This window comes from Ipomoea nil, unplaced genomic scaffold, assembly GCF_001879475.1.
Source record: "Ipomoea nil cultivar Tokyo-kokei standard unplaced genomic scaffold, Asagao_1.1 scaffold0804, whole genome shotgun sequence".
NCBI lineage: Eukaryota > Viridiplantae > Streptophyta > Magnoliopsida > Solanales > Convolvulaceae > Ipomoea > Ipomoea nil.
In genome coordinates this window covers 244748-263378 of record NW_017617232.1, presented here as the reverse complement: position 1 = coordinate 263378, position 18631 = coordinate 244748, and the positions used below count along the sequence as shown (strand labels likewise).

At 36.8% G+C, this 18631-nt stretch overlaps 1 protein-coding gene across 1 annotated transcript; it reads right to left on the bottom strand.

Annotated features, from left to right (window-relative positions):
* On the bottom strand, positions 1-3965 carry LOC109177412 (BTB/POZ domain and ankyrin repeat-containing protein NPR2-like). Its single transcript, XM_019326788.1, has 5 exons — positions 3659-3965; positions 2377-2982; positions 1411-2131; positions 1138-1335; positions 1-436 (listed from the first exon to the last, which is right to left on the bottom strand). Exons 2-5 carry the CDS (start codon positions 2905-2907, stop codon positions 165-167), a joined length of 1722 nt encoding a protein of 573 aa, XP_019182333.1. The 5' UTR covers positions 2908-2982; positions 3659-3965; the 3' UTR covers positions 1-164.
* Between the last annotated feature and the right edge of the window lie 14666 nt (positions 3966-18631).

Sequence of the window (18631 nt, the reverse complement as noted above, 5' to 3'; positions counted from 1 at the left end):
AAGTAATAAATCTGAAATTGTTAGTATGCCTTAGCACCAAAAAGTGAAATTAACTAAATAACATCCATGCCCACACACAAGAATTCTTTAGGTATATATTTAGAATCCTATAAAACTCCTCATATTAGAACACTTGGAAATTAAACCTAACAATAAAACTTATCTCACTTGATCTTTTTCCTAACCTTGGATGTTGCAGACATCTTGGGTGAAGTTGAGGACGAAGAACAAGACGATAAGCCAACCCGGTTCTGTGCCATGTCTTTGTCAAATGCTTTCATCACTTCCTCCTTAAGTTCCATGTATCGCCTCTTCTTGTTTGTTTGTTCCTCAGGAGTGCCACTCTCCAGAGATTCAAGAGAATCAAGAACATCGTCTGCTGTTAACTTGTCCAATACGTCTGAGCAGTTCCGGAAGAAACGCCGCCCTAACTCCACTGCATCATTCATCAAACACACAAAAAAGGGTTGCAATATTAAACCGAGACCACAGTTCAAAGGGCGATTGATCACGGGACACGAGTGATATCTCTGCTAGCTAGTTTAATCCCGGTTTCTTTAAATGTAGTGATGAAACTAGCAAACATATATATAGATTCTTTGAAGCATGAAATCTAGGTGTTTAGGGAAAGTGTGTATGTTATGTAATTGAAAGAATGAACTCTAAGGAGAAATGGTGCCAAAGGGAACTATGCAAAGGTAGCCACTATCAAGGATTTAATTATGGTGATGAGAGATTAAGGGTGGCTAAACCCACAGCCACTATCCGAGAGTGTGCATTGTGTAAACTCCGCCTTGTGACCCTAGCTGGCAAAAGATCAGTAAACCAGCCTAGGTTGCCCATAGCCGACAGCTCAAATCAAGAAAACTAATAGGCCGCTGCCACTAAAAGTCGAATTTGGAACCTTGCGGTTACCAAGCCAAAAAGGGACAATTTAGCTAAGGTTGCCCCAAAGGTGTTAATTTTGCATAGTTGGGAGATTAGTTGGTGGGCACTTTTGAAGTTAAAGGGCCCAAGATAGCAAAACATGGCAAACAATAGTCTTTTTCAAAAAGCTATGCTTTTGCAAGTTGTTTTTTAAAATTATGCCAAACACAATTAACCTTTACAAAATGAGACGGAGAGAGTATTACATACCGGTTTTCTTAAGGGCTTCCCGGCGCTCCATGAGCCTTTTAACTTGGTCAGGTGGCAATCCAGTCAAACCAACCCCTTTGAGATTTCCACACAACCCCTCCATTCCAGAAAGGCCAACGAATTCTAAGGTCGAATCTGCATGTGCTATTTCCATGTTTATTCTCGCTTCACGAGGGTATAACCTCCTTGCCAATGCCACTAATTCAACCAAAGATTTAGCGTTAACCATCACAATACACGACAGAAAATTAAAAGAAATGAAGTAAACAGCACCTCGGTTTTCAAGGAAGTAAAGCTCCATAACCAAATCATTCTCGAGCGTGGTGGATGATGGCAACGATACGGGATTCCCGTTCATCATCACTCCCTCCAAAACATCAATGCAGAGCCTATCATTGTTCTTCTCCTCTCCTTCCTCGGTTGTCTTGTTATAATCCTTCGGCCTAGTAGACCTCCTGCAAATCGTAACAGCAGTGTGGCCATTAGAGCACGTGGCATCTCGAATCGAGGCTCCACTCTTGTCCAGTATCGCCACTATAATCGCGGGATCCTTGCGTCGTGCAGCCACGTGGAGCACCGTGTACCCTCGTGCATTGCGGAGATTCAGATCCACCTTACCAAGCCCGAGCACTTCATTCACTACCTTAGAGTTACAATATGCAGCTGCATAATGCACAGCATAAGCATCGTCTAGCGTGATATCCGATTCCTCCAGCAGCAATTTAACCAATTCGACATCGTTGCAGTCTAGAGCTCTTAAGATCTTCCGAATCTTCTTCTCATTCGCACCCTGCTGGTTGAGTCTCCGTGCTTTAATGTCACTCGAGATCGCACCGGGAAGTTCATTCTCGAGAGTGAAGTTGTCTAGATTAGAACTCGTGACCCTTCGAACACAGCGCTCGACTAGTGGGGCGAGAGAGCAGCGAAAGCCCACCAATAGTATTGGAATCACGTCTTCTATGGCAGCAATATCAACGAGCCAATCAAGGTGTCGCTGCACAAATTACATTATAAGCTAACAGAAATTAAACAGCTTCGATTGAGCATACCTGTTAAGAGTCTCACATTGATAAAATAAGAAAGAACATATGGATTTATAACGCCATGAGTTAGACTAGCTAATTGATTGAATTCAACCTTTTAGTTTGGTTTGGGCCATGTGCATTATAGCCCAATTGAGTGACCCTAGCCCAATCTTAGTTTATAACAATACGAGAATGAAAAGCAGTGTGTGCTGACCTGAATAAGCATAACGAGTTCTTTAATTTGGAAAGTGGCAGAAGCATACATAAGTTGGACAGCATAATCAATGGCGGGGCGGCAAGCATAATGGTCACAAGATTCATCGACGCAAGTTGAAACCTCGGGGGGAGAAGCCTTGGTCTTTCCAGTATACACATAATTCAAGAAAACCATAAAAGCTTCATAGCCTACCCAACCACAGGGCACCAGTTCAGTCATCAAAAACTTCGGTTTTCCATCGCAATCTTTCTTCGCTTTCTTAAACTCTTCGTGGAAGAACTGACTCCGGGCAGCCAAAATACCCCGGTTTACCCCCACCAAAATACCCTCAACCTCTATATCAGCATCATTGTAGTCCTCGTATTCACCGGGATCTATCAACAGCTTTTCAAGGCCACTGCTAAGTCTACTCAGACTCAGCAATTGAAGATTATTGCTCCCCTCATCATGCCCAGCATAGGAAGCTATAGGTATACTACTGCTCCCATTTGAAATGCAAGGAGATGAAAATTCTACTCCATTTTCCATTGGCAGCAGCTTAATTACTAGCTAAGTACCTATCAAATTACCACTCCATCCTTCAAGATTAGGGGACATGCAAACCTGCCCATTAAAAATGCCATGTATATAAATACAAGACAGACAACCATTTTCATACAAAATATCATATCTGTTAGGCATAGGCCGGTAACGGGCCAAATCCAGCACACTGCCTCTCGAAAATGTGGCGGTCTATAACAAAATAAAGTTGGGCCTTTGCTACATGCTATAACTTCTGGCATATAATAAGCGCTTGATCTAACAAGTGGTTTCAGAGTCATGAAGGAGTCCAAGTCGCAATTGGTGACTAGGGTGAAGGGTCAAATCCAGCACTCTGCCTCTCAAAAATGTGACGGTCTATAACAAAATACAATTGCACCATTGCTGCGAGCTATAACTTTTGGCGTAGTAACAAACACTGGATCTAACAAGTGGTACCAGAGTCAGGTCACGAGGGAGTCCAAGTCTATAGCTTTTAGCGTAGTGGTAAGCAATTGATCTTAACAAACAAGATCAATCAGAGAAAATGGTGCTAAGCTAGATGTTAACAAACAATCAATCAGTCCCTCTATTAACCCTTTCTACTAGTTTCAAGAATCAAAAATTGAAATCAACTAAGCTGAAATCTAGAAACAAAACATGGCAAAACTCAATCCTACCTACCTACCCAAATCTCCTCCCTGGCCAAAACTATAACAACACCCCATGAAGCATTGAGAAAACAGTAAAAAGATTCTACCTTTGGCTTTGTATCAGACTCAACAGCATCTTGCACACTGTGGGTTCTTCAAGAATTTAAGGTTAGTTAGTCACCTGGGTGTGTCCCAAACTAGGCAAAACAGAGATTGGTAGGAGTGTGACTTGAATTTGCTTGAAAATGATAAAGACCAGAGAGAGAGAGAGAGAGATAGAGAGAGAGAGGGAGCAGCTGAATTGAATTGAATTGAATTGAATATGTGAAAGGGGTGATGTGAAGTTTTATTGGTAGACAAACATATGCTTCTTTTTTAAAAAGCTGGCAGTGGTAAGGTAACAGAAATGCTTTCTTTGGATTGTGGAATTTTGGTTCGTAATAAAAGGGGAAGAGGACAAGAGGCATTGCTTTGTCAATCACACGTTTCAAACTAAATAGCTCCAAAATGTATCTCTATCACACTTCAATTATTTGGTTTACTGTTTTCATGATTATTTTGGTTCAAGTTTTGATCTTTTTACGGGGTTGTTTGGTAAATAAGAGTAAGCTCATAGCTGATAGTTAATTGAGTTTGTGAGTTTGAGTTTGGTAAATTAGTTGTTAGCCGGACAGTTTTTTTAATTTTAATATTTTGAAGTAATAAATTGTTACAAAAAACTAATTAATCAAATATTTATAGGGAAAATGGCACTTTTTCCCGCTTTGTTATATACTTATAGCACTTTTTCTCCCTAAATTATTTAAGTGGCAGTTTTTCCCCCTGATATATTAAATGGACATATTTACCCTTAAAATAAATATTTCATTTATTTTTCTTCTCCAACAAATTATAACCACAATTTGAAAAAATAAAATACATTAAGTGTTGAATTTAGAATATTTTAAAAATAAAAAAATAAAATTTTAAAAGAAAGTTTGAACCAACCGTTCAAATTGGATTCAAAATCGTGAACCGACGGTTCAAAATAAAACTCAAACCGCGATTATATATACTTATATGTGAGAGTCAATATAAATGCGGAAAAAAACATACACTATTTGCAAATATTATAATTATAATTTAAGCTATTGCTAGTAGTTGTTCCGATTTGAACCTCCGATTCACGGTTCAGGATCCATTTTTTTCCAGTTCACGATTTTAATAAACGGAAACTCAAATATTGGGTTATGTTATGAATCATAACCGAAATTTTTTAATTTTATTGCTATAGTGTTTGGTTCAGTTCGAACCGAACCGTGGTCATCCCTACGTATAAACAATAATTTGTTGAAGAAGGAAAATAAATAAAACATTTGTTTTAAGGGTAGAAATGTCCATTTAATATTATCAGAGGGAAAAACCGCCACTTCTATAATAATTGAGGGGGCAAATGTGAATGCATGAATAACACAGGGGGAAAAAAGTGCTATAAGCATATAACACAGCGGGAAAAAGTGTCATTTTCCCATATTTATATTAGTTATTTAACCAAGTCAAACAACTAATAATGGTCAAATAAATCAAAATTAACTGATAAATTAACTATATTACTAAACAGGACCTATATATGTATTAAGCATTAGTTTTTTTTTTTAAATTTCAATTTCAATATTTTAAAATATTATTCCTAGTATGTATTCCCAAAAAAATAAATAAAATACACAACTTTATAGAATAAATAGAACAACTAAATGTATCAAACATTTTTAAAAAGATTTTGAATGAATTGGAAGGTATATATGTAAATGTAACTACCAAAAATATAAGAAATATTATACTGTTTTATTTTATAATGCCTTAAAAATAATTTGCATTTGGCAAATTATAATTTTCTTAATATCTCTAATAACTCGAGATATATTTTTTAAAGTATAAAAAACATGTAAATGTTAAGACGCATAATATTTTTAAAAAAATAAATAATACCCTATAACTATATAAGAGATAACTCAACTTTTAATTCCATACAAGACATTTTACTGAACTTTAACATTTTACATTAAAAATCATGAATTAAAATTAAAATTACTAATTTACTAAAAAAGGAAATTAATCTCACCCTTGCTCTCCACGCAAGGGAGAGAATAAAACAAAAGAGTGGATAAGGTCTTGGTCATTTTTTATATTAAGAGCCTTAATAAGAGTGTGAATGGAATGTAGACGATAAAATGAAATGAAATGTTGGACGGCATGCAAGTCATAAAAACTGATTAGTGCTAGGAAAAGGAAAAGATTCTTGTCGTTGATCTCCGGGTTTTAATGCGAGTCATGGCTACAACCTTTACAAATATATTTAGGAAAAATGTTAAATTAGTCCCCTCGTTCCAGATCTAGAAGATGGACATGGCCTTCTTCCTTCGTCGGTCGTAGCCGTCTTCCTCAGACGACCGTGGTTGTCCTCGCCGGACAGCCACAGCCATGGCTGTTTATTTTTTTAATATTATATTTAATTTTTAATAAATAAAAAAATTGCTTAAAAAATAAAATAAAATAAAAAAGGCATGTGTCAACACCATATAGATTTAACTTGTTAAATAAGTCAATTTGAACTTAATTTAACAATTTTACCGCTTTATTAAATGAAGTTTTTTTTTTTTTTTTTTTTACTTAGAGGACTTAATTGCACTATCCAGTTGACTTAATGGGACAATTTGACTCTTATTCCAATATTTTTACGTAGGCTTGTTTGACAAGCTAGTTAAAAACTTAATTGCAAATTTAAAAAAAAAAAAAAAAAAAAAAAACTGAAAGTTAAGAGCTATTAAATTAGTTGATTGAGGGTAAATGTGTTTAATAAAATAACTTATTTGATAATTTTTTTTTTTTTTTAAAAAAAAAAAAAGACAAAAAACGAACACGCATACACACATATATAGAAAACTTTTATCATGTCGATTGGTGTGGTAACTTTTTATACTTGGTACTACTTCTCTACAAAGTCAATTAAGGCTTTGGGATTGTACTTGATAGTTGATACTATCTCTACAAAGTCAATGACTTTCCAAAGGCACGGTGTTGATCGGCAAATTATGCTGTGCATCCGTATGCACCATGCATAATGCATACGGTTGCAAAAACGACATCGTTTTAATAAAACGCGCGTCTCTCCTTAAAAAAAAAAAAAATCAGGTTCGATTCCCAGCAACAACATATGAATTAAAATTCCATAATTGATGAACTATAATTCCATAATGAGTTAATACCCAAAATCGTCATCGACTATAGTGGTTTTTCTCAATTTCGTCCTAAACGACTTTGGTGACCTAATATCGTCCCAGACTTTTATGTTTCGCTCAATTTCGTCCCATACTTTTGTGTTTTTGCTCAATTTAGTCCCTCATTTGTTATTCTATCCATTTGGTGTTAAATAAATAGACAATTAAGTAATTTTAATATTGGCATCTCTTTACTCATAGACATGTGAACTGCGAAATCCCTTTTTTTTACGAATTAGTCCCAGAATTACTCCTAAAACTACAAATATAAAATTTGATTTGCAGGTCCGGGAGTAATTCTGGGTGTAATTCGTACAAGAAAGAGGAATTTCGCACTTCACAAGTTGAAAGTAAAGAGAGATCAATATTGACATTACTGAATTGTCCCTAAATTTAACACCAATTTGACGGAATAACAAATGGAGGACTAAATTGAGCGAAACACAAAAGTCTGGGACGATACTAGGTCACCAAAGTCGTTTAGGACGAAATTGAGAAAAACCACTATAGTCGAGGACGATTTTGGGTATTAACTCATTCCATAATCGATGAACTATAATTCCATATCTAATCTATGAGCTAAAAATTCCAGAATGAATGAACTAAAATTCCATAATCTATAAACTAAAATTTCAGAATCGATGAACTACAATTCCATAATCGATGAACTATAATTCCATAATGAGTTAATACCCAAAATCGTCCTCGACTATAGTGGTTTTTCTCAATTTCGTCCTAAACGACTTTGGTGACCTAATATCGTCCCAGACTTTTGTGTTTCGCTCAATTTAGTCCTCCATTTGTTATTCCGTCAAATTGGTGTTAAATAAAGGGACAATTCAGTAACGTCAATATTGATCTCTCTTTACTTTCAACTTGTGAAGTGCAAAATTCCTCTTTCTTGTACGAATTATGCCCAGAATTACTCCCGGACCTGCAAATCAAATTTTATATTCGCAGTTTTAGGAGTAATTCTGGGAGTAGTTCGTAAAAAAAAAGGAATTTCGCAGTTCACATGTCTATGAGTAAAGAGATGCCAATATTAAAATTACTGAATTGTCTATTTATTTAACACCAAATGGACAGAATAACAAATGAGGGACTAAATTGAGCAAAAACACAAAAGTCTGGGACTAAATTGAGCGAAACACAAAAGTCTGGGACGGTATTAGGTCACCAAAGTCGATTAGGACGAAATTGAGAAAAACCACTATAGTCGAGGACGATTTTGGGTATTAACTCATTCCATAATCAATGAACTATAATTCCATAATCTATGAACTAAAATTCCAGAATGAATGAACAATATAATGTTGTTGCTGGGAATCGAACCTGAATTTTTTTTAAAGGGAAGACGCGCGTTTTTTAATAAAACGACGTCGTTTTGGCATCCGTATGCACCATGCATGGTGCATACGGATGCACAGCATAACGATTGGTGTTGATCGGTAGGAATTGGGCTCGGGTCCATAAAGTGATTAGAGTATGGGTATGGAATATAGGGTATGTTGGACCTAAAGGGCCAATGCAAGGAGGGTGGTGAGTTGGACCTAAAAAATTGGGGTCCAAATTCTACACTCTTAAGACACACGAGGGCATTCTCATGACCCATGAGTGTCTAAGAGACATTTTATCAAACATCTTATTCTTGACATCCATACTTCCATTTTCTCAAAGGTGAAATAAGGTTAATTAACCCCTTCAGCCTAGATCAGTAATTATATCCTAATTGGGACTCAATAATGTTAAATAACATCGTTAACATCACGTTTCATCACTCATATTCAACCAATTCAAAGTCGTCACATTTTCGTAATCATAATCTTCATCCATGTCCCATTCCTCGGGAGATTAGTCACACATGATCTAAGAAAACAAACATATATTCAAGAACAAAGCTTGTAATTGAAATTGAAATGTAAATTGTTGTTATAGGGTTCTAAGAACTAAGAATTGGAACTAATGTCTAGATTTTCAACTAACTATTGTATTGTTTAAGAAAATGATCTAACTCCTAACATGACTCAAATGAAACTAAATTTTCCAATTTATAGCCATGGATTAGGCACGTCACGAGGCTGGTCACAAGAGTGATAGGCCTTGTGACAACCTTGATAAGTTTTTTTTAACTTTCATCTCATGAACACTCTCACAAGCATGACGCCATTCGTGATAGCAGAAGTTGCGTTATGAAGTTATAATTTTGAAATGAATGGTTCAAATATTTTTTAAAATAAAAATATTTATTATCATTATTGTATCAAATATTATTTCAAACAAAAAAACTTATAATTATTTTAAATATAACGAAAAGAAATAAATAATACAAATCTTGGGCCTAGTCTTGGATTGGCCCACAAAAAGGGTTCGGGCCCAAGCACGGAACCGACACAAGACCGGCCTAGGTAATTCAAAGTCGGTCTCAGTCCGTGCTAGCCTAGGCCTGAGCCCAGGCCAGGACTTTTGTAACACCCCGAAATTTTTAAACTTTTGAAGCTCATATGATAAAGGTGAAATCTCATTAATTCCCAAAACATAATACAAAGAGTACGGGGTGCTATGCCACACCTGAGCTAGAGAACTCAGGTGCACAGGCTAACTAACTACTATCCTCAATAATGCAAATACATAGTCATGGCACGTAGGCCGAAAGGGAAACTAACTACTTCTACGCTTCAAGGTTCTAGCGCGCTCCAGTGTCTACTCTTCTGTGCCTGAAAGCCAAATATATCTGTTCAGCGAGAGATGCTGGTAACCCACTCTAACGCGTTGAAATACAATACATATAGACATATATATAGATATACGAAAAGTCATATCGAAGCATGAAGATATATCCTAAGCAACTCTAGTTTTCAAATCAGGGAACCGACTCGACAAATAGGGGTACACACAATCAACAGTCATAATCAAGCATATACAATTCTCAACATAGGGCACAGTTATAGCTAAGCACAACCAATAATCACAATTAGGCATGTAGAGTTTACTAGCAAGAGTCCTATGGTCACGTTTCCATAACAGCCATAACATCAATCCTTCTCATCTCATCACATAGCACACTTTGTTGGCGCCACAGGACCAATCGCATGCCCATACATGATGGTCAGCGCATATAGCTCTGACACGGCCCCGCAGCACCCTGCCCCGTCTCACAATACGGAGGGGTCGATCGCAACCGACCGATGAACCGCAGCTCATCATAGTTTGATCGCAACCAAATAGTGGACCGCAGCCCAAGAGTATGTCATCTGACCGCAGCCAGGAAAATGAACCGCATCTCATGTAGAACGGTGGACCGCATTCCTATATAATATTTATATACTTGACCGATCGCAACCAGCCTGGTTAACAGTCAGTATGGTTCTCAACCCATCCGATTGCCCGTATAATCCATTTGATCGCAACCAAACGGTGGACCGCAGCCCTATATAATATTTATATACCTGACCGATCGCAACCGGCCTGGTTAACAGTTAGTATGGTTCTCAACCCATCCAACTGCCCGTATAACCAATTTGATCGCAACCAAATTGGGGTATCATGCACACATAACACATAGCAAGCACATGCAACCCACATTAACACATTGGGACAGGGGAGAAAACGTAAACAAAACCTATGCGTGGTCCTTCACATACTAAGAATAATCCTAAGGGGTTCATACTTCTTTCACCTAGGTCAACGGGATACCAATTCAACTAGCATGCAATATATAAGGCTCATACAACATACGAACGGTACCCGAAATATCAAACTAGACATAGGCATGATAGACGGAGTCCGTTGGGACACCACGGGGGTCGGGGGAACATCAAACGGGGAAGCCAAAATCCCGAATTGGGGTGCAAACCAGCGGATAGCCGGTGGGTGAGGGTTCACCCGCCGGCGTTACTGTTCCGGGCAGCGGGTGCCCGGCGGGCAGCTGCCCCCCCGCCGGCTGCCCGCTGCCGGCATTGCCCAAATAGGCTGCGAGTAGGTGGCGGGTCCCCTACCCCCACCTACCCCCCACTGACTCTTTTTCACCAAAAACGCCCCGGGAACCTTTGTGGAACCCGAAACCATGCTTAGACACTTTCAAACGCAATTGATAACACACGTAGACAATTAACGGATCAAAATCAAGAAACACACGGCACATAACCTATCATGCTTTTCTAAACATAATCAACACCCAAACATACAAATTCCCACCCAATCTACCAAGAATAATACCATACGAATTCCACGATATAACCTAGGGTTCTAATTACTTTTAAATCAACAAGAACACAATTCATCTTCTAATATCACGATTCGGTAGGAATATCATATAAACATCAAGAACATCATGTAATCATCAAGAACATCAAGAACACCATATAATCATCAAGAACCTCTTATCATCATCAAGATCATCAAGATTACCCATGGAATCATAACACCAATTACCAAGATCAATATAACGAATCATCAACACACGAGAGTATGGGGAAGGCCTAAGAGGGGAATCATAGCTATGAAAATAGGTTTTGTTGAGACATGGGTTACCTCTTAGCCTTAATTGATTCCTTGGCTATGAAGGGTCTTTCTTTAAGCTTTCTTCTTTCTTGATTTCTCCTAGGGAAATTCTTGGAATTCTTGGTGTGGTGAGAGATTATTGTGGTGGGAGTTCTAGGTGCCTCCTTATGTTCCCTATTTATATATCTAAGAGTCTTACTTAGGGCCTAATTACTATAGGTTTGCTAACTCTATTCCTTTTAGGACTAAGGATTGGGTTTAGGGATAAGGGCTCATGGACTATGGTGAGCCTCTCCTAATTAATTATTGTGATTTAATTCTTTCTTTTGGGTAATTGGTTAAATGATTAATTGATTTTAGGGATCGTAACACGGGGTGTTACAACTTTGGCCACCTCTACCATCACCACATATTATTATTACTAGTTTTTCACGCCCATTGCACGAATGAGATAATGTTCAATGATTAGTTTAAAATAAGTACTTCAAAGTATATCACTGCAAGATTATATAGGAAATGTTCATGCATAGGCAATTGAAGGTTGAATTTGTTTATTTAAAGCAGTAATTCAAAGTATATGAATGCAGGATAATATAGGAGAGATTGATTATAATTGTCAATAAAATAAATGTTTGCAACTTTGTAATAACGCTAGTCTAAAGATGATAGTCTAAATAACTATTACTTTTGGTATGATTTTCTCTAAGTCTTCTTAATTCTCTTTTGGATAGCATTGTCATTGTCTTCATCTTCAGTACTTGTCATCTTCTCTTTTCTATTGGTAGTGTGTATGTGCAATTGGGTTACTGGTGGTAGCATAGAGGGCAACGCCATGCAATGAAATTATGGTGTAGGAAGTTTTAGATTTGCCTTGTTATGTATATGACTGGATCTTAGTTGTACTATAAACTCTTTATCTTGAAAGCGTCAGTTGATATTTGGCAGTGGTAGTTTTTTTCCCTACATCATGTAATATGTGTCGTAGATTCTCATGTGAAAGTAGTGAACAAAATATTAATATTTATTATATTTGTAGAAGGTTCATGAGTAGTACCTCTTGTTCTAGTTCCATAATTTGTTTACTTGATAGTAACAACAATGACTCTGCAGGTAATTCAAATACTAAGTATTGTTATTGTCAAGGTTGATGTTTATTTTGCTTTTAATCTAAACAGGTTGAGTCCAAAAAATGAAATGAATTGTAAATTTATATTAGTTCTAATATATTTAAAAGATGCACAATAAGTATTTTACATACAAGATCATGAATGTTGCAATAGTAACTATTTTTTGAAATTTCTTCATTTTCTGGATTTGCAAAATTGATTGCAGCATTGTTGTAATCTCGACATCTTTTTGATGCGTCAAGTGTGTCATGATGTTCTATTGTCTGCATTGGCATTTTTAAATGTAGATACGTAAGGTAATGATCTAATTACCATTTGCATATTATTATCAACATAAAAGCATATCAGTCCTTTAGGTGTTCAGCTTGAGGTACTTTTGGTTCAACCATTATTGTTGAATCAGTTCTTGTGAATAGAGAAATTTCCTTGTTTATTTAAGGAATATAATTAGATAATGTAGTAAAAATTAATACATTTTAAATCATCTTAATAAATAAATATGATTTACCTTTAAAGTGAACAACTGTGATCTAATTCGGAGATTTTACGGGGTAGTTTCTTGCTTCAATTTCTTGGATTATTTGAATACCGTACCCTCGTTGTCAACAAATCCTCCCCAAGTAGTTAATATTTTTTATTTGAGTACTCCAAGTAGTTAATATGATGGACTTCAAACTGTTTTTCTTTTCCGTAGTATTAATAAAATACTTGGTAAATAAATATATAACATATTTTGTATTATAACTTTGATATTTATTAATTACAAGATAATGTAAAAAGAAGACAATGGATCCGACAATGTAGTGAATATAATTAATTAATGAATTTGAAGGTAATGAATCTTTGAATTGTAGAAAATAAAGATAATATAAAGAAAATAAATGTAATGAATATAACTTTGATTGGGATGTAGTTTGAACCTAATACTTTTCTTATAGTAAGTTAATAATAATAAATAGTTAACGAAATATTCCATTACTAAAGTTTATACTAACAAAATGCGGGGTTATTAAAGAGAAGAAAATAATATAATAGAGGGTAATGAAAGAATATCATACAAAAATACTAAATCAAAATAATATGAATAATTAATGTCTAACAAACAATTAAACCAACATTTTTAGGCCTAGCTCGCATGGGTAGCTCAATTGGTCATAAATGTGAAATTTTAAAAGAATGACCAGGGATCGAGTCTCACCAGCGGCAGTGTGGGAGCAGTCTCTCAAAGTGAGGGGGACTCCTTGTGCGCAGTAAGCACCGGTCTAGCTTCTGTGGTTCATGTTCACTTGAGGCACCATGATTTACATGTGATCGGGTTGGGGTTCAACCTATTATTATTATTATAACAAATAATATGTTCATTTTTTCAAGAAAATGAACCAAACATAAAAAATAAACTTTCTTAACTTTCATCTAAACAAAAAAAAAAAAAAAAAAAAGATAATTTTCTGACACTTAACCAAACACTAAAAAATTAAAATACTTTTAAAAAATAGTCATTTGACATTAAAAAAAAAATTAAAATATTTTCTAAAAAAAGAATCATTTTTAGAAAAGAGTTAATACCCAAAATGGTCCTTTAACTATTTAGCTAATACTCAATTTTGTCCTGAAGAATTAAACGTAATCAATTTAGTCCTCTTAATTTTTAAACGGTACCCAATGTGGTATGCCGTTAGAATTTTCATTAATATAGTGTTATTTTGAAGGGCATTACTGTCATTTTAGATGTTAAAGGGGTTCAATGTGACAACCCAAAATTTATTTTCCTATAATATAGTGTTATTTTAAATTCCTTATTTCAAATAATTCAACACCAAATATTTATATATTTTGAAAATCCTATTTATTGAGTATAAGTATGTACCAAGTTTTGACCCAAAAAGTTAATCTGAGTGGAACCTGTGAAATCTAATTCAATTGTTTTTACCTAAGAGTATTCTTACAAATAAATCTATTTATTCCTAAAAATTTTGAAACCTATTTTTATCATAACTCGACCCAACTTTTGACTCAAAATTATAACCCGAGATTTTAATTGCGAAATGACCAGTTTAGCCCTCACTTGACGAAATTTTCTTCAGCCTTTCCCCTAGGGTTTTGTGCCCTACTATTTAAGCATCCTTAGTGTAGCTACACTATTCATTTCTCTTCATTTCAGCAGCCAACACCCTCAATCTCTCGTGCCTCTCTCTCTGATTCATTTCCTCTCCTCTTTAGAGACTCTTCTAGCAAAGCTTAGGGTTCAAGATTTCGTAAACTTCCTCCTCTTTTTCTCCATTCCATCCTCTAGATTAAGTTGTTAATATGATGTATTTATGTGGGTGTCTTGTTGTGTTTTTGAGTTGAAATAATGAAGTGGTTGCTATGCTTTGGTTGGGAGAAGGAAGATGAAGGGTGTGGAAGAAGAGCTTAGGAATGAATGGTATAAACCATGAACTCCCAAATATATTATTTTAGCTCAATGTTGTTAGATTCTTGAGGTTTGATGTTTAGAAATGAATAAGAATGCATGATAATGTGTTTATTATGTGTTGGTGATGTTATATGATTTATCCATGATTGTCTGGAAGAGTTTTGTTGAGGTCTGAGATCAAAAAAATGGAGATTGATTCACCGGTGCATCTCAGAGGAGCTCTCTGCTTGAGACCGGGATTTGGCCGTGTGGGCCTAGCCAACGGACCCAAGAGGGATCCGTTATCAACGGACCAGAGTGACGGATCATGGCGTGATCCATCACTCCAATATGTGACTTGGCGGAGCCAAGTGGCGGGGCTTCTCAAGGCCCACCACCTAGCCCCGCTAGGTCAATTTGAGGAGAGGCCGGACCCTTTGAGGCTCAGCTATGTGTTGTTTCGGACTGGGAATCGTGGGCCCGTGAGGCTCGGAGACTCGGGCTCGTAACGACACGCTAGTGTGAGTTGTGTTTTCATGATTAGTGAGTAGAAGCAAGATGTCCATACCAAGCATGATCCCTAGTCCATAAGTATTAATTTGATGATTGGAGTATAAGATTGCGAAGTATTATGTTAGCTTCTAGTTGCAAGATAAATTAGTTAAATGTGCTATTTGCATTGTTTAGCTCTTGAATAGAAGAATTGACAAGATCATTGAGATTCCTTGCATAAGTCATTGTTTTCCAAACTTTGCATTAAAAGTCCATTTTCACATATGTATAGTAGAAGGCCAATAGTAGTGCCTCAAGATATTTTCAAAACCCTTATATCTACTTTGAAAAATCTATATCTATATGCATTTGAGAAGCATGCATGTTATTTAGATTTTCATCATGAGAAAGAGAAGTTGCATGAGATATATATGCTATTTATATGAAGTGAGGAAAACTTTTTGGAGGTTTCCGTTAGAACTATGTCCTTTCGGATGAACAGAGAAAATATCGGTAAAGTCACCGACAAAACAGAGAAAAGAAACGGTCACAGAAAACCGAAAGAGTATTTTAGAAGTAACTTGGTTGATGTTCCCGAGTTGCTAGGTTCGATACTACCCGCTGGGCTTGGAATCCTAGTTAGGGGGTGTGTACACTGGAAGTACGATACCTGATTCCACAGACAAAAAGAAAGAAAGAAAGAAAGTTTAAGAACCACGAGTACCGGTTCTGTGGGCGAGATGAGTATTAGGCTGGCTAATATTCGCCGAGCCCGGATAGGTCCGTTCACGATTCGTGAAGTTCTTACTTCCCCCCTCACGAGTTTGAGGTTCCGTTGGTACGGATGCGGCGGTTCGGTTGTGTGGGAAACACCGTTCGCTAGGGTTTTGCCGCGGCGGAGTACCTGCCTCGCAGACCGGATTTGAAAGAAAGAAAGAAAAAAAAAAAAAAGAATCATGAGAAAGATGATAAAAAGAGAATCATGAGAAGTATGAGATATGGTTGAGATCCTCCACAGAAAAGTAATATTTTTATGAGCGAGAGTATGAGTATATACATATTCTCATATCTTTATCTATTGAATTCCATCATGGCATAACATATGTCTTATCTTAAGTATATGAGAAGTAAAGTATCATTCATTGCCTTGAGTAGTAACATGAAAGTATAATCTTACTTGACATCTATATCACTCGTTCATTATCTATCTTGTTAAGTATCCTCGTATTTGCAAGAAGTGCATAGTATCTTTATAGAAGTGTTCAATCATAGTTTGTAGTACATGTTATTTGCCAGAGCATAACTTATGAGTTGATATGTATTGATATATGCATATGTTGTTAAATATATAGCTTATATATAAAGTATCCTTACTTGTGATATATTGATTGATTGGCATGCTTGCTTAGGTGCATACTTGAGATGTGATTGAATGCAAACCATTTTCCAACCTATATCTATACTTATGTTACAGGGTTGAGTGACTTTATACTTAGCATTTTATGCTAACAAGTTTATTTTCTTATGTGTTTTTATAACCCCTTTCAGGTGGACTTTATGCTTGATGAGAGCGCGCATTCGTTATAGTACTGTGTAACTCTAGTACTTAGTAGATGGTAGACGTAGTATCCATCTTCCCTTTTTGACTGGTTGTAGTTAGACTACCATTTTTATGTTGGTGCGTAGACACCGGGGATTGTTTCCCCTATTTGTTTATGTGTTGAGCAGTGACTCTAGTATGTTAGTAGTTTTAGCCTGTGCAGTTACTCGAGGGTGGGTAATTATGACGGTGACATTCCCTTTCAGTTGTTGACTTTGGATTTATATATATCCTAGTTGATCTTTATTTTCTTGTTTTTGTCTTTTTAGACTGCTTAAATCTAAGTTTTAAAGTTAAGAAAAATGGGGTGTTACATTCATGGATTTAGGTTTCATATTCGACAAAGAACGGACAAACAAGAAGATGATGAGAGTCTTTCCTGGCTAGCAGAGACTTCAACTGATCAAAACTAAACCAGATAGAGTGTTGAGTAAGAATTCTCAAAGAACAGACAGAGATAGTGTACACGAACACGAAGATGACATGGAGAGAGGCAGAGTGAGGCCTTACCTATCAGAGCCATGACTTATAAAGAGTCCAAATTCACCATTGCTAAATCTAAGGATGCCAAGGGCCTCTGCAGCTACTGATATTAAGAAGCATCAAATATAGCAGACTTTTGAAATTTCAATTTGTTGCGTTAGAATTCAGGTCAAATCACCAGCTATATTCCATACTCTGTTTCCAAGCTAATATATTTTTGCGTTTGAGATTGTATCGGTGCCATCCACAACCACCAGACCTCTCCCATGCGAACCACCAGCCGTTCACAATCCGAGACCACGAGACGGAGCATCGACGCATCGTAGTAGCCGTAGCTATGGTCTCACCAGAGGGCCGGCGATTTGGAAATAAGTCAGGCGAACAGAAGCCTCCACCACACTGAGGCCCATGCCACTGCATGTTCCATTGCCAGATTTCTTTGCACGCTGGAAGTAGGAAGGAATACCTCAATGGTCGTTTGGACTGCTGTTGAAACGACGTTGGCTTCCTCGTCACAGGCTCGCTCGTTGAATTTGCTTGGCCAACTACAAACGCTTAGGCAGGGAGATGCTTCAGTGGCAGATTATCTGAGCAGAGCTCGCATCATTGTCGAGGACCTCACACTTGCTGGATGGCCGGTTTCCATGGACGAACTGAATCTTTATGTGTTTCGTGGATTACGGCTGGAGTTCCGGTCTTTAATTGCCTCGTTGTCTACTCGTGCGATGTCAATTTCTCTGGAGGAGCTGGCTAATTTTTTGAGCGCGCAGGAGTTCTTGTTAGTCGAGGATTATCCGACGTCTGGTTCTGCTTTGCCAGCTGTCGCGAATATAGCTCAACAAGGCCTGAAGGTGGCTGGCAGCAGACGCGTGGACAACGTGGTGGCAGTACTCAGTGTGGAGGAGGGCCTCCAACGACGTTGACCTGAGGAAGAAACAGGATTGGACCAAGTAATTAACTTTTTTGCCCTCAAAATAACGGTGGATAGAAGACAATTGTAACGGAGGACCATATTAGGTGTGAATTGAAAACTAAGAGGACTAAGTTGAGTACGTTTAATTCTCCGAGACTAAATCGAGTATTAGGTAATAGTCGGATGACCATTTTGAGTATTAACTCTTTAGAAAATTATTTTTCAAATTTTTAAATACACCCTGAGTAGAACTAAATCTTATATTAGTGTACCTCCTTTTGTCGATTTCTTCTTCAATTAACCTAAGGTGGTT